The sequence below is a fragment of the Empidonax traillii genome, unplaced genomic scaffold (assembly GCF_003031625.1).
Source record: "Empidonax traillii isolate 1590-97213 ecotype Southwest subspecies unplaced genomic scaffold, ASM303162v1 scaffold159:size1039807, whole genome shotgun sequence".
In the NCBI taxonomy this organism is placed as follows: domain Eukaryota; kingdom Metazoa; phylum Chordata; class Aves; order Passeriformes; family Tyrannidae; genus Empidonax; species Empidonax traillii.
The window spans coordinates 540946-564221 of record NW_020955352.1 but is presented as its reverse complement, the minus strand read 5'-3'; the positions used below and the strand labels follow the sequence as shown (position 1 = coordinate 564221).

The 23276-nt window shown below is 54.9% G+C and overlaps 2 protein-coding genes across 2 annotated transcripts; one reads left to right on the top strand and one right to left on the bottom strand.

Annotated features, from left to right (window-relative positions):
- The first annotated feature begins 1205 nt into the window (after positions 1-1205).
- On the top strand, positions 1206-10729 carry PMM1 (phosphomannomutase 1). Its single transcript, XM_027885046.1, has 8 exons — positions 1206-1305; positions 1409-1526; positions 2408-2484; positions 2664-2755; positions 4970-5069; positions 5873-5948; positions 8693-8808; positions 9597-10729. Exons 1-8 carry the CDS (start codon positions 1237-1239, stop codon positions 9717-9719), a joined length of 771 nt encoding a protein of 256 aa, XP_027740847.1. The 5' UTR covers positions 1206-1236; the 3' UTR covers positions 9720-10729.
- A 2584-nt stretch (positions 10730-13313) lies between these two features.
- Positions 13314-22406, bottom strand: CSDC2 (cold shock domain containing C2). The gene is made up of 4 exons (XM_027885028.1): positions 22150-22406; positions 15806-16071; positions 15430-15552; positions 13314-15173 (listed from the first exon to the last, which is right to left on the bottom strand). The coding sequence occupies exons 1-4, from the start codon at positions 22345-22347 to the stop codon at positions 15011-15013; spliced, it is 750 nt and encodes a 249-aa protein (XP_027740829.1). The 5' UTR covers positions 22348-22406; the 3' UTR covers positions 13314-15010.
- Positions 22407-23276: the final 870 nt, after the last annotated feature.

Here is a 23276-nt window from a genome sequence, read left to right as displayed (position 1 = left end):
GCTTCAATGCATCTGAGTAAAGAGTCCTGCTTTCCAGAGGCAGGAGCCCATAACTGGGTCTAATCCAGAAGGCCCCACTGGCTGTGATTCTGCAAGAAAATTAATGCTGGGGCAAATAACACTAGTAATACCCGTCCAAGACTGCCTGACTCACTATGTTGTGGAGGCAACTCACAGAAACAGTTTGGAAACAGCTGTCCTGGTGGCATTAACCAGTGGACAATGAATGTCTCCCCCAGAAAGTAGCTGAGGATGTCTTGGTAAACCAAAATTATTAACATGGTTTCTGTACACCGCCCCTTTCACAGAGTGGGAGCAGGAAAATCATAAACCACAAACAAAAAAACAGAATCTGTGAAGCCACCTGGATGCTTCATTTTGAGAGGAAACTGGTGGAGAACTGGGAAAAGGGACTGTACAATATCCTGGAACAAATAATACCGAGAAAAAAAACAGTAAAAAAATGCCTCCCCCCAATTCCAACCTAGTTTGGCACTGAGCGCAATTGGGGAAGGGAATGCAAGCTAACTGTTGAGCAGAAAGCATTGGATGTTCCACATAGGTTGGTTTTGATTTCAGAAAATAATTCAGGAATCATTGTAGGAGATGGCAGTGGGGAGGGGGTTTTCAATGTCACTTATCAGGACAGCATAATACGGAGCCATGTGAATATGATCTGACCAGATGGTCTAATTAAATCCTGAATGACTTGTGAGCAGGTCAAAGCAAAAGTTATTAGCTTTGTGCAGAGGGTATTTTCACTTCTCCAGTGGAACATTAGCTATGAATAGCTAATCCTACTGGAAAAGCAAGATGAGGCACAGGGACTGAGCGGATGAGTGTGTGCTGCTGGACAGTGGGAAGTGTCCTTCGCTAGGACACAGAAACCCCCAGGGAAGCTGAGTTTACCAGGCAGCTCAATCCAGACCCACAGCCCCTCAGTTCCGGGGGCACGGCAGCAAATGTGAAAACACGCACCCCCCACACCGTCCCTCCTCCAGACTCCCAGGTCCCTCATTAGGGCTCTAAAGCCAAAGACTTAAGGAGACAGCTGAAGCGGGGACGCCGTTCACGCCCGGCACGTTGCGGCTCCACTGACGAGGCGATGGAGCCCCCGGTCGGTGCCGAGGCGGCGGCCGCACGTCCCGCCGGCGGGCGCGGGGAGGGCGGGCGGCCGCCATCGCCTCCCCGGCGCGGTCCCGCCTCCCGCCCGCAGAGCCCGGGCCGGCGGCGGGCATGGCGGCGGCGCGGGGCCGGGTGCTGTGCCTCTTCGACGTGGACGGGACCCTGACGCCGGCTCGGCAGGTAGCGAGGCGCGGCGGCGGTGGGCTTCTTATTGGCGGGGGCGAGGTCAGCGTGGCGGAGCTCGTCCCGTCTGCTCCGGCCTCACCCGCTGCTTCCCCTCCAGAAAATCGAGCCGGAGGTGGACGCGTTCCTGCGGGAGCTGCGGGAGAGGGTGCACATCGGCGTGGTGGGAGGCTCCGACTATGCCAAGATAGCCGAGCAGCTGGGGGACGGGGACGAAGGTGAGACGCGGCCGACGAGATCTCCCAGGGGTCACCTGTGCCCTAAATCCAATCCCAAGGCTGCCCCTGGGGAGGCTGGCTGCGCCCTTGCGGAGCTGCTGCTTGGCTCCCCCCCGCCTCTGTGGAGAGCCGGCAGGGATGCTCCGATCCACGCTGCTGACTCCAGCGTCAGTTTTGTACGAGCTTCATCAGGGCTCTGACAGCTGCGCCCCCACATACAGCGGGCAGCATCCCCCGGCAATTTTTGCTTCCCTGCTGCTCCGTGTGGGGTCTCTGGCAGGTTCCAACGGGGACACGGGGTAGAGTAGGGAGTGAGAGGGCAAGAGGGAAGCCCCTGCTCCCTCCACCGTGTTTTCCTTCCCCGGCATGGATAACAAGCGCCACTGGGCTCCAAGCTCTACCTCCCGCTTCGCTAGCAGAGGGAGGCCGAGAAATTCCCGGCTGAGGCGGATTGCTGAGTCGCCAGTGCTGCGTGTCTGGGTTGCAGGAGGGGCTGGAGTTAGATAACCAGTAACCACATCACCCCGGCAGCCTGGCAATGGGGAGGGCAGAGGAGAGAGCAGAGTAACACGCATGTATTTGAAAGCCTGACATTTTGGAGCCCTTATCTTCGTCCTGCAACTGATTCAGTCCGTGACCTCGGTCAGGTCGTTTCCCCCTGCGTGCGTCAGCTCCCCACCCGTGAGCAGAAGATAATCTCATCCACCTTGTGGAAAGCAAGGAAAGTAGGATGGTCAGTGGCCCTTAGCAGAGCACAGGCGCTGTGGAAAGTGTGGTACTATGGAAGCAGGAGGATGGCTCACTTAGCCCTAAGCCCAGTCCTTTTTTCTGTTCTTCCCAGGCAATACTCATGTTTCCTCTTTTGCTTCCTCCCCTCCCAGTCATTGAAAAGTTTGACTACGTCTTCGCAGAGAACGGCACAGTGCAATACAAGAATGGGCAGCTGGTCTCCAAGCAGGTAGGTCCAGCTCCCTTTGCAGCCGTGGCTTTCCTGCCCTGTGCCCTGCTCGCCATGGGGACCAGCGCCTGCCCCACCCAGCCTCTTCTCCCCAGTTGCCAGATCTGAATGTCCCACTCTTCTAGGTGGGCTTCCTAGGGAGTCAGGCATCTTCTTCACTTCCCCTTCTCTTCATGCAGGCCATTCAGGACCACCTGGGGGAAGAGCTGCTGCAGGATCTGATCAACTTTTGTCTCAACTACATGGCATTGCTGAAGCTGCCCAAGAAACGGTAACGGCCCAAGTGCTTGCAAATGGTGGTCGTAACACTAATTTCTAGGGAACCCTGGGCTCCAGAGCTCTCCTAAAAACAGCTGAGCTACAGAGCTTGTCTTGCTTCAGGTTTTATCTTAGCATCGAAAGGCACTGTGTAGGATCAGTGTCCCGCTGAGCTGGGCAGCCTGGGCAAATAATGGAGGAGGGTCTTTGTTCTGAGGAGTCTGCGTTATGTTTTAGCATAATGCCTGTTCTTTGGCCTCTCAGATTTTCTTCCTGGGGAAGCAAGGTACAGCCAGTGCATGTATCCAATTTAGGACAATGGTGCCAGCTTGTTACTGGTCAGGGCATCAGGCACTGTTGGTCATATGAGTTTCCAAAAAGGCAAACAATCGATCTTAAGATGGGAAGTCCAGTGCCTGAGCACACGGTTTCACTGTTTCTAACCCAGTGTCACTAGCTGGCCCTGCCCTGCTCCCAGCCATGTGTTCCTGTCTGGTCTTCCCCTTGATATCCAACAGCCAGAGGGGGAGCTGAGTTGGTACACCTCCTCTGAGGGAAGACCAGACGACTACCAGGACAGAAAAGGGTAGTTTTCCATTGGATCAGCTCACCCTGTTAGTACAGAAAGGAGAGAGAGGGAACAGATGGCATGAAAGTGGAAGGGTAGAACAGGAGGACCTCTTTCAGAGGCAATCTGCAGTCAAGCCAGCCTGGGTACAGGGTCAAATTCCACCTCAGACCACAATTTCACAAATGCATGAGCCACCCCGTGCTGTTGAAAGCAGCAGCTCTGTCTTCCCCTCGCCCTGGATGTTTTTTTTCTGCTCTCCTCATGTGTTTGTACAGTGAACCTGAGCAGGTGAGCTGTTGGGTCGAGATTAAACTGGTAAAAGTTGCTACACTGTGATCCAGATTATTTGCTTGATATGAGTCACTATGTGGCAATACAAGGACTGGTGAGAGGGGCTAGGGTGGCTCCTTGCAACAAGACTGCTGGCTGAACAGGCCCCTGAAAGCACAGGCTGGGACCCAGAACCCTCAAGGCTCTTTGGTTGCCTCACTGCTGTCTAGTTACCCAACAGCCTGGCGAAGTTTCAGCTCCCAAGTAGCTCTGTGGATTTAGGCTTATAGGATTTCTAGCAAAGCAAGGACTTTAACCCAGATCTCCTGAGTCTTGACTTGGGGCGTGAGCCACCAAACCCTGGGTGCTGCAGAGATGCTGCTCCCAGGCTGCAGGCATGGCTGCCTTTGTGTCTGTTCCCCATGGTGTTCCTCACTATGTAACAAGACAGGAGGGGGAGAGTTCTTCCTCCAGACTCACTTTATCGCAGAGAAACAGTAGGCAGGGCTGGTAGGGACATCAGAGGGTTAAATGTGATCAGGAATCCTCTGCTGGACAGGGAAGGGGATCTCTCTGCTCCAGCTAGGTTTCCACAAGAGCTTCAGTCTGTTTTCACATTAGCAGTGCTGCCATGCCCTGTTGTTTCTGCCCCACCAGTGCTGGTACCTGTCTGGTCCCTTGACAAGCAAACAGAACTAGCTGGGTTTATAGCAGAGAGAAAAGAAGGTAGCAGTTTTCTGCCAGCTCAGTGCTTTCAACCAGCCCACAAAGGAAGCACAGTGATCCCAGCAGCAAGGGTGGCATGCAGGAACTGGATGCTGTCTGGGCAAGCTTAGATAAGAGCTGCAGTCAGAGGTTCAGGGGTCAAATGGGAGATACGAAGGCCCTGATTTGTGTCCCACGAGGACACAAATTGCCTGATTGCTCCTCAGCCGGTTGCTGGACATCAGCAGTAAGTTACACTGACCTGTGCTATTGCACTGCCCCAAGGTACTGCCAGCTTCACAGCCCACACAATATTTCTTAAATGGGATGGAGATGCCACAGTCTCATCAGGCAGTTGGTCCAGGCCAGGCAATAGCTGTCCTTGCAGTTATCCCAACATTAGAAAATGTTACCTAAGCTCCTTGTATCCAGCCTGTCCCCAGGGCACACAGAACTGTTTATTCCTCTTCTCTTACAGTCTCTTTGTATAAAACTATGCACCCCAGGGGGATCTTAAGCAGTTGTTGTTGCCTGGTCCCTTCCTAGTGTGAAGCACCCATGAGCGGGCATGGCTTCTCTCCTCCTGCATGTCCTTGCAGAGCCTCGCTAAGCAGCCATTCCCCTGTAAAGGTTGTTTTTCTCTCCCTGCCCCAGTAACCTTCTCCCTTTGCCCACTCACAGAGGAACCTTCATTGAGTTTCGCAATGGGATGCTGAACATCTCCCCCATCGGAAGAAGCTGCACCCCCGAAGAGCGAATTGAGTTCTCTGAGCTGGACAAGGTACGCAGGCCAGACATGGGCTCACCCTCCCCTTTGCTGGTTTTGCACAACCACAGATCTCAGGTCTTATGTTCTTCTCCCCTTCCCAAGGAGAAGGGAGCCCAGCTCCAAGCTGTGCATATGCAGCAAGGTGGAGACAGGACTGGGGATCAGAAAACCTGAGGGGAGACACAGATGAATGGAAGAATTGGATTTCATTAGGGACCACCAGTGTGAAGGGGTGGCCAGCAGGATGCTCTGTGCCGTGGGAGAGCCACAGGGAATAAGGCAGTTATTTAACAGCATGTTTCCTCATTTACACTACCCAAAGATGGCCCAGCACCTATCCTCTCTCCCACTCTCCCAGCTGCAACAGAGCTGAAACTGATGAGCTTTCCAGACTCAAAGAGCGACACCAGAGATCTGCTGGGCAGGTCTCTGGAGCGTTTGGCCCATGCTCATACCAGTTTACGCTTGGGGGAGCTTTCTTGGGGTTGAGGGATCAGTTGGTCCTTGCAAGACTTCTTAATCAAAACTGGAGACTTTGGGTTATGAACTGGCCTTCTAGGAAACTGAAACAATTGCATTTCATTGCCAAGGAAGGGCTGGGATCTGCTCTTCCCCATGGACTGAGCTGATGGCCTTTTACTTGGGCAGTGGGCAGGACTGGTGGGAGTTGACTAAATGGCCTAGGACAGTTGGGAAGGGAGCAAAGCAATAAGGCAGAGTTGTCCAGCAGACAGGTTACAGTGGATTCCAAGAGACTGTCAGCATCTAATTTTTCAAACCCTATTTCCTTCTCTTTCCTTCCTTTTCCTCCACAGAAAGAGCGGATCCGGGAGAAGTTTGTGGCAGCCTTGCAGAGGGAGTTTGCTGGCAAGGGCCTGCGTTTCTCCCGAGGTGAGCTGGGAGGGCTTCCTTGGCTCTGTCTTTATCATGTTTTCCATGAAATTTTCCATGAAGGGGAGCAAGAATCCCAACTGTTCCCTATGAGGGCCTGGAGACCTTGGGAAGAGCAGAAGGAGCTTTTAGTCCTGGAGAGCTGCCACAGGGGCATCACATTCGCATCCATCACAGGGCCACAGCAGAGAATAAACTGTTGCAGATTTGCCTCCCTGGGAATTGACTGGACAGGAAGGTTTCCATGACATTATCCCTGCCTTAATTTCAGTTCATGGAGCCCACTGCTGCCCAAAGGGCCTGTTCTGGCTGAAGTATCAGCAACAGGGCAGCCAGCAGAGCTCCAACACATGCACTCCTCTCTAGGAATCAGACAGGAGCCTTATGTGTGTCTGGGCTCTGGGGTTTTCTTGGGAAGGTGGGGTGCAAGGGAAACATCTTTTTTCCTGGAAAAAGAGCTGACAAGGGGTAAGGAATTTGCAGCGCCATGCCATGGGCTTTTGCAGGGCCACTTCTTGGTGTGGCTCCTACAGCCAGCTAACTGAAGGTGAGGAACCAGAGGAGGGGCTTGAGCAATCCTGGGGGTCTGGCCAGGGCAGGGGAGAGAAATGTGGGTGTGTAAGTGGTGGGGATGATGCTGGAAGACCCTCTTCAGGGCAGGTAGATATGTGAGAGATAAGAAGGTGCCGTGTGTCAGCCCAGCCAAAGGGCAGTGGGATGGTGAGGCTGAGAGGCAGCGGGTGACACCCACTCCTGCATCCAACGTGGGCTAGTACCAAGGATCTGGTCCTCCAAGGGCTTTCCTCTGAGAGCTTCTGCTTGCCTTCAGCATCCTGCCAGGGGCATCCTGTGCTGCCCACAGCACTGACACACACCATTTGTTACAGGAGAGAAAGACAAGGTCCCTGCTACTCTGTCCCCGCACTCACGGGGTGTGAGAGCAAAACAATGGGCCTTTCTCCTCTGACTTTGGGAAGCTGCCATGAAGAGCCCAGGCCTGTTGTGTAAAAGCATGAAGACAAGGGGAGCTGCAGGCCCTCCACTCATCCACAAAGAAAACATGGGGTGTCATCCAAAAATAGGGCACATGGAAAGGGGGCCCTTCTGCCAAGCTGACTTCATGTGCCTTCTCCCAGGCTTTGGAGGATACATGGCCCAGAGGTGGTGGGAGATCTCCCTGCAGCCCCTCCAGACCCCTGCTCTACCTAGGGGAGGGACAGTGCTGGCGCTCCTCAACATCACCTCTTCTTGTTCCAGCTGGCATCAGGAGCCCCTTCTTGTTGCCCAGCTCTGTTTGAAAGGCTAGAATGCTGTGAAAGGCAGAGTTTTTCATAGGTAAATGGCTTTGGATGCAAAATCAGGAAGGATTTTAATAATGTCAACCAAGTTTAGCTCCTGCTCAGATGCTGGATCCTGCTGCAAGCTTGTGGACATCCCCATCCCTGAGCTCATAGGGCACTTGCTCCCATTTATATCACAGTACTCTGTCCAGGGCATCCTGTCTGGTTCCTCTGCTCCAAGCTGGATGCACAGGCTCAAGCTCAAGCTCCTCAGGCTCCAAGGAGGCTTGGTTTGGAATCCCCAAACCAATAGGGACACTCAAAACAGCCAGTTTTGAGGGAGAGGAGGATCATGGCATCAGGACTTGCATGGTTGAGCAGCCCTGAGGATTGGTGCCTGTCAATTCACCACCTTCCTTAGAGAAAGGTAGGATTATCATTTATGAAGGAGAGTGTGAAACGCCAGGGTTTCTGTAGATTTCCTGGAGAAGATGAGCAGAGACCTGGACTAGCAGGAGGATTTACATCCCAGCTCAAATCCCCGTTTCTCTGGCTCTGAGTGAGACCTAAACATATAAATGCCCTAAGTCACAGGCTTTACTTTGGGAGGAACATGTCACCTGTCTTGGTGTTGGGACAAGCCTGTGCATGCAGTGGGGCACCTGGAGAGGATGGAGAAGGTGCTGCCTCCAAGCACCCCAGAAAGGCAACCCAGTGCTGGGGTAAACCGTCTCGTCTAAGAGCAAGGGCTGGGAAGTTTTTTAACCCTTGCTGGCTGTGGGTGTCCACGTCCATATGCAGGCTCTCTGGGAAAACTCCCTGACCACTGTGTGTTTGCCACATCTGACTCGGTGCCCCTCCAGATGCTGGCAACCCTCACTTAGCTCTTGTGTCAAGAGGTGATGGGCCAGGGTCGCACCCTGATTATGTTGATGGGTTCATGGTACCTCTGTGGCAAGTTCCTTACAAGTGTGTATAGACAGTGTATGGGAGCTCCCAGTCCCTGCATGGCTAAGGAGCATCAGAACAGTGGTTTTGGAGGACGAGGGGTGTCCAGGCAGGAGCCTAGCAGAGAGCCTGGTGCCAGTCTCCAAGGTCATTGTCCTCTGTTGGGACACAGAACGTGCTGGTGCTATCCACAAGGCACGACCCCAGACCTTCCCCAACAGATGCCTCTCTTGGGAGGAACCTGCCAATTCCTGCTTGCCTGCAGGGAAGCTGTGCTAATGTCACCCCAGCCATACTGATGTCACTCCAGCCTGTTGTCATAGGAACAGCCTCGGCCACTATCCTAGCTACATGCCAAGAGGAACACCCAGGCAGAGCTGGTGGTGTTCGTGGCTGCTGTTTGGAGTGGTGGGTCTGCACAGACATCCAGCTCCTTCCCATCCTTCTGCCCATCCCAGGGTGGGACACCCTGCCAGCTCCCAGTGACATTTCTGATGCCCTCACTTCTGCTGGCAGGTGGCATGATCAGCTTTGACGTGTTCCCAGAGGGCTGGGACAAGCGCTACTGCCTCAATGTGCTCGACGACGAGAGATTTGACACCATCCACTTCTTTGGGAATGAGACGACCCCTGTGAGTATTCCCCACTCACCCCACACGTGGCCGCTTTCTCTCCTGTGTGGACTGCTCTATCACGGGTCCCATGGCTTTGGTTCTATTGGCACCAATACAGACCTTTAGTGTGAGGAAGGAAGATGCTATCCTGTTGTGTGGGTTTGTGATGGTCTCTGTGATGGCAGCAGGCCTACTGGGTCATAGGGAAATCATCTCAGATTCACTGTGCTGGGAAGCAGGTCTGCCTCAGCCTTGCTTTCCTTACCCCAGCACCCTCAGTAGGGTGGCAGCCACTCCTGCAGCCTGAACAACCGCAAACACAAGCCCCCAGCACTCAGGAGAGGATTTCTCAACAGCAGGAACAGCGTCACCCTCCCTTTAGAGTAGTGGAAGATGATGCTTCCTTGCTGCTGGAGACCAGACTAATCATCCACTCAGCTCTTTCCAGCCGGCAACCTCTGCTCCCCAAATGTGCCCACCCCTTCACAGGGGTAACCTTCTATTAACCCCTCCACAGGCAGGGCAGGGGTTAACCCCAGGCTCCTGGACAAGCTTTGCTGGTCTGGGACCTTCCCCATCCTATCTATTCTCCTCCTCTGGCATTAAAGAGGGGAGGCAAGAGGGAGGGAGCAGAATTCCCAGCCCTTGGGGCCAGCAAAGCCTTGACTGCCCCTTCCCACCCCTGCCTGCCCAGCTGCTGGCTCCCACCCCAGCTCCGCACGGGAGAGGGCAAAGTGCAGATTCGCGGATGAGGTGGTTCTGGCAAGACCCTGCTAATGTTGTCCCTGTTTTCTATTCCCCTGCAGGGAGGGAATGATTACGAAATCTATGATGATCCCCGCACTGTGGGACACAGTGTCCAGTCCCCCCAAGACACGGTCCAGCGATGCCGCGAAATCTTCTTTCCAGAAAGAGCTAACGAGTGCTGACTGCCAGGTCCTTGCAGCCCTGTCCCGGTCCCACCCTCTCCCCCCACCAGGAAAAGCACCTTGATTTGAGGAATCTGCTCAGGGTAGACCAAAAAAACACTTTACAGAGCTGGTGAGGATGTAACACGAGGTTGGGTGGGTGGCAGGAGGAGCCTTAGCTGAGCAGCCCTTTGGCACTCCCCATCTGTGGCTAGAGGTCGTAGCATCAGACCCTCCTTGCCTTCAGAGAAACTTCTCTCTTGACAGTTCAGCTGTGGTGGGAGGTGATGCAGATGCTTTTGTGGTTGGAAAGCATTTGAAAGGGCCAGTCGAGAGCGTGTATGTGTCCTCCCCGTGCTCCCTCTCCTCTCCTTTTCCACTCTGTTTCTCTTAACAGTTCTGCATGAGGGAATATGCTTCTCATCTTTCTCTCTCCCTTGCACCTTGGCCCAGGAGGCCAGGGCTGCTGAGGCAGCTGAGGCTGCTGAGGCTGCAGACATTCACAGGAGCTGCTCCAAGGCAAGAAGCCAGGAAGGCTGTTTGCTCCAAGCCTTGGTAGGAAGGAATAGTTGGGATCCCAGCTTGTTGCACCATTGTGCATTCTAATGGAGAGGTCACCATGTCCTTGCCCTTGATGCCACACTGTGCCAGTCCCTCCCTACAGGTGACCTGGGAACAATAGTTTTGAAATGACTGGGCTGCTGCTCTGAGCTTTGCTCGGGTGCATGAAGAAACCAGTTCTTCTCTTTAGCTTAAAAAACCCCCCTAGTGTTTATTTTCTATATTATTATTCTCTACGTTCAAGTCAGACCTTGCCTGGCATGGCTGGAGGATGCTGGCACCTGGTGTGTGCAGAGCATGCTCTGGAACAGTTTGGGTTCAGAAGGCTTTCCAATGGCCTTCCCAATCCTGTGTCCATTAGGTGTCACAGACCACAGAATCACAGAATTGTTAGGGTTGTAAGGGACCTCTGCAAATCATCTAGTCCAACCCCCTGCTAAGGCAGGGTCACCTAGAGCGGGTTACACAGGAATGCATCCAGGTGGGTTTTGAATGTCTCCAGAGCGGGAGACTCCATGACCTCCCTGGGCAGCCTGTTCCACTGCTCTGCCACCCTCTACATAAAGATGTTCTTCCTCATGTTGAGGTGAAACTTCTTATGTTTTAGTTTATGGCCGTTGCTCATTGTCCTGTCGCTGGGCACCACTGATAAGAGTCTGGCACCATCCTCTTGGCACCTGCCTTTGAGGTATTTATATACATTAATGAGATCCCCTCTTAGTCTTCTCTAGACTAAACAGGCCCAGCTCCTGCAGTCTGTCCTCGTCATAAAGATGTGTCTGTGTAAAACCTTACCCAGGGCATTCATAACAGACCAAGTCCCCTTGCTTCCCAGAGCTCAGCTTTCCATCCTGCTGCCAGAGAGATTTTCAGAGAGGGCCAACACAGGCCAGACGTGGTTCATAGTGCCAATGGAGGCACCCCCCAAGCAGTGCCCTCCAAGCTTGCTTTTCCACCCTGTCCCATCCCACACAGTTTACATGGTCATCTTTAGGGAGACAGGGTGTCTAGTGCAACTGTTGCCTGTCCTGTTCCTCTCCCTGGATCTTTGTGGGTTGCAAACCCACATCTCTCCCTTGACCTTCTCCCTCCTTTTATTCCCAACAGTTACGTTGGGGTGTGTGGCCACACTAGTAACACTAGTCACAATTTAGTGCTCAAAAGGAGCTCAGGGAGATGTCCTACTTGTAGCTTCTCCGGGCACGCAATCTGGCGTTTGTGGACCTGGAGAGTGCTGGAGGTTCCTGCAGACCCCCCACCATTGCTCCCCAGGAGCCTTTCTCACCCCATCCCTGGTGGTATGGCACTGCCCAGTCTCTTGATCCTATTTTTTCTCCCCTTTTTCTCCTCTTCCTGCTTTCCTCACCATTGCTCTTCATCTCCCACTAGCAGCTGGACTGCAGAGAGAAGTTTCGCAGCTGCCTACTGCCACCTAAGCAAGGCACCACCACCTTCCTCAGGTGAGATACACTGGTGCTTTCAGACCCAGGGCAGGGCTCCCCCATTGCCATGGGCGGAGTTCCAAGTGCCTGCCTGGCCACAGGAGCAAGGATACTGTATGATCAGTGCTGGTGGGGTGCTGTCTCCTCCACTTAATTGCACATCTTAACTACAACACATCAGATCTCTGATGCATCACATTTGCATGAATGCAGCTGTCTGCCTGGCATCTGGAAATCCCCAACAAATGCACACATTCCTCCTTCTACCCAGAGAAGATTTCTGTGTGGGAAAAGAGGACCTGTTGGAGAAGCCTGAATGCAGGGTACCCATTTCATAGGTCACAGATTTTGGCCCTTCACTGCAACCTTCATGGAGGAATTGTGTGTTTTGTGGTTCCTCCTTCTGTGTTTCACTGTGGATCAGGTTACGTGTGAGTCTTGGGGAGTTTATTTTTCCCATAAGTCTATTCAAAGCCAGCTGGACCTCTAGTGAGTTTAGTGAAGAGTAGGGTCTAGCCCTGACAGCATGGGGCACCATGGGGGCTGAAATGAAGGGAAAGGCAGGCTCTGTCCAAGGCTGCTCCTGGTGGGAGTATGTCCCTTGCTCAGGATGGGATGAGTGGCAGGTTGAGCAGAGCAGAGACAGAGATGACCTTTGAGGCACAGGCCATTGCTTTCTCAGCTCAGGAGCTCATTGTGCATGGGTGGGATCAAGTTCAGGAACCGTCTCCATTCCTCTCTTACACCAAGCTTGGGCTAGTCTCCCACCTGGAGACCCAAGAGGCCAAGAGGGATGAGGAGGAGGATGGCGGCATCAAAAGTAGCTGGGGCAGCTGCAGGGTGTCAGAGCCACAGAATGGTTGAGGTTGAAGGGACCTCTGGAGATTCCTGGTCCCACACGCCTGCTCAAGCAGGACCACTGGGAGCCCTGGCTGCCTGTGCTGTGTTTTTGCAGGCAGGGATGATACAGGGATGGGAGCCCTACGCCTAGGGGATGTCTCATGCCTGTCACTGAGACCCCTTTGATGCTCCTGTCTTTGATGCTCTCTGGGTGGCCACAGAGTAAGTGGGGGTTTCTCCCTGTGCATGAGGGTGAGCAGGTGTGGCAGGCCCCATGCCCGGGACTGTCTTGCTACGTGTCTCCATATCCATGCAAGATGGGTGGCTCCTGTCTGGCTGATACCAACTGTTAAATAAGAAATATATTTAAATACATAGATAAGTATATTAAAAAAATTAAAATCAATCCTATTAAAGCCACAACACACAGCAGTTGGAGGCAGCATGTGCTTTGTGCTGGGCTGTGCGGGGGTGAAAGGCAGCCAGATAACAGGCAGCCACACTTATAAATGCCCACAGCAGTGAGGAACCAGCCTCAGTCCTGGTCACCCCTCATGGTGGGCAGCAGCTTCTCGTCCCAGGCTCACAATGTGCTCCCTGTGAGCAAAGGCTGGAGCCCTCCCAGCACCCGGGACATACTGTGCGGAGGTGGGTGAATCTGTTCTGACGTCTGGATTAATCCCTGGGTGCTCCAGGTCCTTTACCTGAGAGAATTACCAGCATCCCCACTGTGATACAAACACACAGGACAAAAAGCCGGGATGGGCAAGGCTCATGGGAAAGTCACTTTTAATGGTTTATTGCCAATGTTACAAAGGTTGACACATGGTCAGACAGGCGGGAACCACACTGGAGTTGTAAAACCAACAACAACAAGTCTAGGGTTTTAGTTTATTTAAAAAAAAAAAAATAGAGAAACTAAAAATCAGTTTGCCTTGGCCAAGCTGACTGCATGTCCTGGGTATGCCTGGAGCCTGAGCCAGGGTTGCCACAGCCCCTGGAAGAGCCAGGCTTTGAGTTGGCAGTGAGACAGGCCAGAGGGTCCCAGGGCAGTCCCCACACCAGCCTGGTCCGGGGCAGCATGTGGTGGTCTTCCTGAATCCACAAGGTCCAGCTGACCTGCATGGCACCAGCCCTGCCCCGCTCCTCTCCCTACTTATCCCTCTCAGCAACAGCGGTGGCAGAAAAGGTGGCAAACACCCCCATGCTGGTCCATGCTGAGGACCAGCCGGCACCTCCTGCTGAGCAGGTGCCCAGGAGCTGGCTGTCACTTCCTGCCCTGCTCAGAGGGTCTGCTGGCACCCCACTGTTCCCAACCCTGCTTTGAAATAAATCCTTTAAGATGCTGATAATTCCCAGAGCATCAGCACAGGTGCTGTTTCCCTGGGGTCAGCTCAGGACCAGCCCAGTGCACACTGTCCCTGTCCCTCCCTGGAGCTGTGGGAGCCCACCTGGCCAGGGTATGGCGGAGAAGACCAAAAACTAAGTTTGTGCTTTGTTTACGAGACCCTGCCTACACTGAGGGGCTGGGGAGGAGGGGGCTGTGCTCACCCCACAGCTGAGGCTACTCAGACCCCTCAGCCCCTCACCACCCCAGCAAGCTACAGACATGCACACACACACACACGCGCGCACGCATGGGAAGAGGGGTCCCCAGGGGGCTAGGGGGGCAAGAGGAGGAGGAGAAAGCGGCCATCTCCCCAAAACCATGTCAGCACCGAGCCAAGAAAAGTGCGCTACTGGCCCGGCAGTGGTGGGGAGCACAGAGGTGCCAAGTGCCCCCCTGCCCCATGCCCAGGTGCAGTCCCCCAGGCACAGCACCAAGTGCCCCCAGTGCCCTGCCAGCAGCTGTTAGTCTTGCAAAACTAAATCTTTGCTTCCTGTAAGTCACTCACCTCCTTGTGGTACCGCTGACCTGAGATCTTGTGATGGAAGAATGTGGCTCAGGTGGGTGCTGTGAGCTGCCAGTGATGGGGATGGGTCTCAGCCACCCAGATCCTGCACAGTGATACATCATCCCACACCACCCTGTTTTGCCCCTTCCCCAGGGCACGTCCCACTGTGAACCGAGTGGGATGCCCATCTTGCCAGAGTGGGATCCAGGAGGATGAGCCTCCCCATGCCCCCTCCTGCTCTCAGCACCTGCTTCAGCCCAGGGCAGCTGAAGGGCTGGGGGGCTTTGTTCCCCATGACCTCGGGGGGCAAGGAATAGGGGACATGGGGCTCGGTGCTGCCCCCAGAGCTGGGGGTGGCCAGGGAGGGCTCTGCTTCCCCTGTCCCCTTCGACAGACACTTACAAACACACACAGAGAAAGGAAATCGTAACCTTATAAAAGACACTGAACGCAAACGCCTGCATGTTCGGGGGCAGCCCCGGCCCCACCACCGCCTCGGCTCCCCCTACGCCCCCTGCGAGCGGCCGGGCAGGCTTGCTCCGTGGGGCTGAGTGGCCGGCAGCCCCCTGGGCGCCTAGGAGCCGATGATCTGGCCAGACCATGTCTCGTGCTTCGTGTGCGGCGCCAGGTTAGTGAGGACCACCTCCACCGCCTGGAACTTCTGGTTCTTGGGAGGGATAGGGCAGACTTTGTACGTCACCTCATCCCCCTCCACCGGGACGTACTCCCCCTCGATGCTGTGGGAGAGGAAAGGAGAGATAGTGGGGCTGCAGCCAAGATACAGACCCCTGCCCCAGACTGCCCAGAACCAAGGAAGGCACCCGACCCACCAGCTGTGCCTGGGGAAAGAAAACCCACAGGTGATGAGGGGTAGAGGGCAGGAAGAGCCCCATTCCCAACCAGAGAGATCCACATCCCAGCCCACAAGTCTCCATCTCCATGCTGGCCTGGCTCCCCTGGGATGTTCTGGCCCCACACAACCCCGGGACTTACTCAGACACATGCACGAAAATGTCCTCTGTGCCATTCTCAGGGGTGATAAACCCGTGGCCCTGGGAGCGAGAGAACTGCTTGCAGACGCCTTTGAAGATGGGACCGGCGGAGGCACGCGCTGTCCTGCAGGAGGAAAGGGAAGGAGATTTTTCACTGGTGGCACTCACACGGGGGCAGCACGGGGAGAGGTTTGCTATGAACACATGATGGCCCCTGGGAAAGTGCATGGCACCCACCCGCAGCACCCCTGGCAGGTGTGTGCTGCAATGCTGGGCACTGCTTTGGCAAAGTGCACCAGTGTAGAGGGCTCTGCAGGTGACCACAGCCCCTGCTCAGCTCAATTGGACGGTCCCAAACTCACATGCCAGGTACTTACGCCGAGTAGGTCCTGGTCCTCTTGGTGGGGAGGGGGCTGGGCAGGTCCCGCAGCAGGAGGTTGCCTCGCTCCCAGATGCGGCTGCCCTCCCGCTGGAAGGGGAAGGTGGGCCACACTGGGGACTTGGGGGAGTGCAGCGGTGGCACTGCTGGCGGGGCGCTGGGGTCCGAGGACATGGTGGGACCAGCGGGCTCCTCCGTTTTGGGGGCAGGTGGGCGGGCGGCAGGAGAAAGGACACCCGGGCGTGCGGGTCTACGGCTGGTGACCTGGGGAGCAAAAGGAGGTGGGGGTTACAGGCCCTTCTGTGGGGCTTTTGGCAGGGACAATTTGCTGTCAGGAATTGCCCCTCTGCTCCCAGCCATCTGTGGGAGCAGGCAGCATGCTGCCAGCCTTCTGTATTGGACACTAATCCTCTCCACTAGGAATTGCCCCTGGAAGCCTGGAATGTTCCAGCAAATCAGTCGCAAGGGAAGAGCCTGGTTTGTGGCTCATTTGCCAGGATAATCCCATATATTTGAGATGAAGTCTCTAAAAAGCACACCCTGGGAAAAGAAGCAGTAGAATATGAGCTGCCACCAGCAGGGACCATTTTGGGAAGGATGCCCATGCAGTGCCAGCATGCCTGGGTCTCCAGTCCCAGACTCTGAGAACTTGTCCCAGCCTGAGATTTCTGATAAAAGAGTGAAGGAGAAAGGCTGAGACAACAGGTAGGTCAGGGTCAGGGGTCTGAGGACTCCCCAGCAGAGGAGGTTGCCTCAGCCCTATAGGATTTAGGACCAAACTCCAGCCCCAGCCAGCAGCATATTTGTACAGGAAGGGACACCAGTAGGCTGTGATTGGGCTGCCAGCAGCTCTCACACCCCTTCAGCACCTCAGTTGAGCCACAACACAAGCACAGCCTCCTGTTGCTGCCACCATTAGGCTCCAGTTTTTGGCTGGCATCATGCAGTTTGCAAGGAGTTAAAGCCCTAAGGGGAAGAAACCCCGCAGAGGTGTCCTGCCAGAGCAATTGTGGGCACTGCTGAAGCACCCCAGCATGAAATTGGAGGGGTTGTGCACTTTTAAGCCTCCCAGCAAGATGCTTTGGTGCATGATCAGCACTGCAGTCACTTGCTCAGAAAGCCTTTGCTCCAATGATTTCCAATCGGTCACTGCATCTGACGTTGGTGCCTCTGTCCTGGGGTGCCCCGCACCAGTGGCTGCTTGGGGGCACCTCTCTTTGGGTGACCTGGGTGAGGGGCCTCACCCATCTCCATCACTCCTCAGCCTTGGGGGTTTTCCCACCACCCGGAGCTGAGGAGCCTGACATCCTATAGACTTACCATTCCCTTCCCCACCACCCACTTCAGCCCTTTCCCACCCCACTGGGGCATGCAGCATCTTTTAGGATGACACCTGCACACACTAGGAAACCCAGAGAATATTTAATTTGTTTTCTGACTCACTGTGGCCCTTTGAGACACAAAGGCCCTGGGGGGATGTGCAAAAGGGGGTCACCTCCACTCTGAAATTAGCAGGCACCAAGGACATGAAAAAAGATTTCTAGAGCAGCTGAAGTTTCAAGGAAGGATCAGGCAATTCCTGCTCCCCTCACCCACCTCTGCTTTCTTCCCCTGCCAGGGGGTCTGCCTGCCACTGGGTCCCCATTGCTACCAGTCTAGCTTGGATGCTGCCATGGAATGCTGCCCATCTGGGACTCAGCCAGTGTCCTAACAGCTGCCCCATCTCAGCCTTGCAGAGCTTCACCCTCAGATCCAGGCGGCACAGGCCACACTAGAGTCCTACCCCAAGGCAGAAGCCACCATGTTCCTCTGCCCTCCAAGACAACTTCCAGTCACTTCCACTAACCCCTCCAAAACGTCTCTCCCCTCACTGGCTCTCCAACCACCCCCAAACCAAACCCTTCCTGTGCTCCAGTGGCTCCCCTCTGCCACGAAGCAACTGCAGCACACGTGCTTGTCTTCTGCTCCACATCCTACCCCTCTTGGCCCAACAGGCTCAGCATCTCCTGCCCCCAAGCCCAGGTTCAGCACGTCTTTCCCCTATACCCTGGCTCAGCAACCCCTTCTCCCGTTCCAAGACTCAGGTTCACCTCTCCTTCCCCCATGCCTGTGGAGCTTTGAGAGGCTCAGGGAGCACCCAAGTGAGACACCCCAAAGCCAGGCCAGACATCAAGCGGCTTCACAGCTCCCATCTGTGCCCCCATCTGTGTCCCCCATCCGACCTCCCTGCCTGTGCTAGCGAGCAGTCTGGCCCCTTTAGGCCAGCAAAAAGCAGGATCCGTCACCTTCCCAGGAGGTGAGAGGGCTGTAGGAGCAGGATGATTTGGGAGAAGTGGCCCTCAGTTCTCTGCCACATCATGAAGCCGCCACTATGAAAATGGCCTCGCCATGGCGCACCTCCTCTGTGCGCGCTTTCACTGACAAGGCCTTTCCGTTCCCCCACCAGATTAGGAACAATGGAGGGTATTTAACCTGAATAACGATGCTTGGAGCAAACTATTAGTATGCTGAGGGAGTTGGTTGGCATCCATAAGGGGCTGAAAAAATGGAAGTTTCCCAGAGGCAAAAGAAAAGTAAGAGGCAAAGGGGAAGGGGTGTGCAGCAGCGGGAGCCTTGCAGGGACAAAATGGTGTGGGCTGGTGAAATGGCAACCAAGAGTGGGTTTGCTTCAGGTACACTTATGGGACCAGCCCAGGCTCAGGTACCCTGGAAGGCTCCCTGGTTTGGGGGACAAGGAGTGGTCTAGAACAGTAGCAGGCTGGGCATCACTGAGGCAGACAATCTGATCCCAAGGGCCAAGGACAGAAGCAGAGAGTGCCCTCCTGGGCTGCTGTTTGCCCCCAGGAGCTGAGCTTGCTCCATGTGGGAGAACAAGTTGGACACAATCACTCATAGGCACTGTGGGAGGTTCTGGCTGGCACATGGTGATGTGGCAGGGAGTCCTGATGCGGGATGGCATCTTACTGGGATAAACACAGGGACACAGGGAGGCTGTGGGATCCTCATCTTTGGGAATATGCATCCCCCGGACATGTCCCTGAGCTGCCTGCTCTAATTTCTGCTTGGAGCAGGGGCTGGAGCAGGGACTCCTGTCCTGCAGCCATGCCAAAGCTGTCTCCTGCAGCCAGCATGCACACTCTCCCCCTCTTCAGCACCTGGAACAAGCATCCCAATTCTGTGGGTCATCCTTGGTGCCAAGCGGCTGAATGCCTGGTTTTGCTGGTGCTGGTGAAGCTGAGGTTAAATGGGAACTTTGGCACCGCGGGAGGCTCCAGAGCAGTATCCTACCTCTCATCTCACTTAAATCCCCACAACAAACAAACAGAGAGAGAAATTAAACTCAGGGCAAAAGCGGGCTGAGAGAAGACGGGACACAAGCTTATCCTTGCCAGTATCTCCTCCCCTCCCAGTCCAGCCAGAGGTCAAGAAAAACCTTCCTGTTCTCTCCTTCTCTTCCTGTGCTCCACCCCACCATCATCTCCCCAACCCTTTCTCCACACTGCAGCCCCAGCAGGTGATAAGGAGGAGGCACCTGGGCACAGGAGGCATTTTCACTGTCCTCCATCTCCCGTGGTCATGATAACCCCTGTTGGGGACAAGAGCCTCTCTCTCCACCCCAGGAATCTCCTGGCCTGGCTAACACCACCCCATGCACATATACAGTGCAGGGATGAAATCCGGGTCACTTTGAAGAAGCAAGAGGAGAGGCTGCAGCAGCCTGGCTCTGCTGTGGGGCATGGGAAGCCTTTCCAGCATAACCCCTCTCTGTCACTGCTGGACCTCCACCTTGCTCCTCCCTGTCTCCCCTTTGTGGCTTTGCTCCAAGAGTCTCCCGGGGTGACCGTCCTTCAAGCCAAAGAGGTGTGTGAGTGGCATCGAGCCCAGGGCTCCCAGGAAGGATGCTCTTCATAAGAAACACCTACCACCCTGTCTGCCTTCCCCCCTCCCCAAAGAACCATCTCAGAGCCAAACTCCAGAGCCCTCTGGTGACAGGGTCTCCTTTGGCAGGAGCAGCCAGCTCTGCTTTTATATTTTTCGGAGGGCAGGCTCCTGAGCTGGCAGAGCTGACTGTCGGGAGCGCTCGCTCGCAGGCTAAGGCAGGAAACCCAGGCCAATTAAGGCAGACAGGCAGTAGACACATCAGCTTTTATCTTGAGATCCAAGTACCCCATTCATCAGCGGTGACTGAAAGGTCTGCGGTTTATCAAAAAAAATCACTGTCTCTCTCCCCTTCTTTAAAGCCAAACACATTGACTTGGGTGCTGGCTGTGACCTTGTTTAACTAAACAGCCTTTCCGGGTTCCCTAGAAGGGGGAAAAGAGCCTTTTGAAGAGGCACCAGGCTCTGTCCGCTACTCCCCGTTCATTAGCAGCAGTGAAGAAAAACCCCTCACACGTCCCTCACCCAGGCAGGGGAATACATATTTAATTAGCTTAATCGCCCTCGGTGAGTCGGCCCTCCCGTGCAGCGCTTCTTTGTGCTCCTTCCCATTCGCTGGAACCCCCGGGATGCCCAGAATGGATGGGCGGATGGGTGGCCGCTCTGCTGGCGGCCGGCCGTCACGCTCCGGCTGTGGACGTGACCCTTCAGCTGGCCTGCCGTCGCCTTTATGGGCTGTTCCCTTTCACGCCGCTGCTTCCCTTTGTAAATCCCCAGCTCACATGCTGTCTGCCACAACACCGCTCCCCCCACCCCAGCCAAGGAGCTGAAGGGTGTTTTCCCTCAGTTGTCTTTTCCAGCAATCTCTTGCACGGGCTCTGCCGTGCCACTCACCATCATGTTTTCTCCATCCCTTGCAACTGCCAGTGGCCCCAGTTTAGGAATCAGGTTTGCCATCCCTCTCAATCCACCCCAGTAGAAAAAAAGGTCTCTGTATGTCAAAAAGACACCCCATCTCCACAGTCAGCTGCCGGTAGCCATCTCCTCACCCTACAAAGCCGGGAGAGCAATGTTCTGGCCCGCTGCCATTCTCGGGGAGGCTGATGCCCCCCCAGACCCAGCTTGTCTAGACACAGGCTGAAACAGAGAAGAGCTACACCCCTCCAGACACACGAGTGTGTCCCCAGGGCTTGATGCAAAAACAAAAATCCCGTTTTTCAGCTGCTTGGTATATTCACCTGCCGAGGGGCCCAACAACAACATGGTGACCAGCAGAGATCCCAGGGGGGCTGCCATGAAGGTCAGGAAACACCTGGGGAACCAGGATGGCTCCAGGCAGGGGTTACCACGGAGAGGGCCACCACGGCACTCGCTAGGGTATGATTCTCCATCCTCCCTTCCTTGGAGAAGGCTCACAGCCTCGGCGTCTGGCAGGTTTTTATAAATGCTGTCTCTGTCCGATGCTAATGAAAGCCTCTCAGCTCCCCCCGCTCCCATTTTTTGGTTACCAGATCATGCTGTTAAGAGTTAAATACCAAGCAAAGCAATTTCCTCATCTACCCTGCGTGTTACAAACCCCTTTGCTGAGACAAAATACTATAGGAAAAATAAAACTAGGCGGCTTTTGGGGAATGCACATTGACAGCGTCCCCTCCCCAGCTAAGCCAATCACACTCCCAACTCCAGAGATCTTTGCTGAGATAGTCTCGCCTCCGATACAGCCTGCTTAGCGCTAAAATATGAATGTCACCTTTATGGATTGATTATAAAAAGCTCCCTTAGTCAGTGCTGGGCTGCCCAGTTCTCAGGGAGGCCATGGGGGAGAGCAAGCAGGCTGACAGATGCAGAGAAGAAGCAAAGGGAGAAACCATCATGGAGGCTTGACTTACCTTTTAAGCATATATGCAAAACCATCGCTCTCAAATACTGAGTTTGTGAGATCTGTTTGTTTCCTTGTATAGGTTTTTATTTTTTTAATTAGCAGAGTGTTCAAAAGACGTGGTACAAACATCTTCGTCTGTGTCCTTCCTTCCTCCTTTGTGGATCTAACTTGCCATCAGCAGGAATAGCTGATACCAGTCCCAAAGAAACACCAATTCAAGGCCACATCATTATTAGCCTGCTTTAATAAGACGGATTTTTCACAAATTGCCTTCCCCTCATGCAGCAATCAGAGAGCTGGGTCCCAGCTGAGCTCAGACCTCCGTGGCAAAGCCCTGGATTATTTGCCCCCCAGCCAAAGCAGACGTGCAACATTGCCGCCGCCGCCACCCCCAGGGGAGTTATTGTTCCTGAGGCTGGTAGGGAATAACCAAACCGCAGGGAAGTCACGCTTCACCCTCGCACCTATCCACCGTCAAAAGAAAAAAGCAGGTTTGAAAGAAAAAGGTGGTGCGTGAAGTTTAACCTCCAGATACAATAGCCCGGGCACGCTGGATGGCCATTGTGCCTCCCCTTACTCACCTCCTTAGCAGCGACGGGCTCCTTGGAGCTGCGCTCTGCAGAGCATCGGTGCTCGGCGGGGCCGGACACTGCCCCGCTACCTTGCGAGGAGCAGCGGTGTCGCCCGCAGCCCGACTCCGGGGGGCTTCCTCCGGCTGCCTGCTGATGGATCTGCGGTATCTGGTGTGTGTATGATGTGCGCTTCGAACACACACGCATCCGCACGCCTTCCCCTGACGTCAGGGCCGGGCCAGGGGGAGCGGGCAGGTGGGAGGGATCAGCGTGGTCATTTCTGAGCTAGGCTTAAAGGAGAAAGTCTGTATGGGGGCCCGGAGGTGACGAGGGTCGGCCCCCCGGGGGGCCGCGTCGCTCCGGCTGCGCAAGGTGACGCACATCGGTGGCACGGCCGGACGCAGTGGGGCAGCCCCACAGGCTGCAGGGGCGGAGGATGGGGTGAGGGGGTGGGGGTGGGGGGAAGGCACCCGAGGCAGGGATGGGGACAGGAGGACAAGTCTGGACGGGGAGGGGTCCCTCGCAGTGCGTCAAACGTCTCCCCTGTCACCTCAAGTCTCACTGGTGCAGCTGCAGCCACTCTCCCCGCCTGCCCCAGCCGCTCTCCCCCCTGCAGCCCCCAAGCACCCATGCCACAGACACCCCCGGTGCAGCAGGAGAGCACAGGGGGCACATGCTGCAAATCCATCCTACTGCCCCACTCCCCTGCTCCGGGCTCATAGCCAGCTGTCACAAGCCCAGGTGCTCCTTAGGGGTCTCATTTCTATCAGTGTACTGTGCCAATCCCCAGCCCCAAAAGATCCTTGCTTTCTCTTTTCCCCTGTGCTGATGTGACCGTGCTCAGGAGAGCCATCTCTGTGGGCAGAGGCAATGTATAAATTGGCCCAAGACTTTCTCTCATAGGGGCACAGGGCGATGCAACGAGGACAGGAATCAATCGTTTGCTGATTCCACTGGGAAATAGGGCGAGGAGTAATGGGGTTTAAATTGCAAGGAGGAAGATTGATGTTAGACATTATGAAACGCTTTCTAACAGAACAGACAGTTAATTACTCAAGTAGATTGCCTGGGGAAGCACCAGTCTCCATCACTGGAGGTTTGTAAGAATAGGCTGGGTAGGCATACTTTGTGGGGAA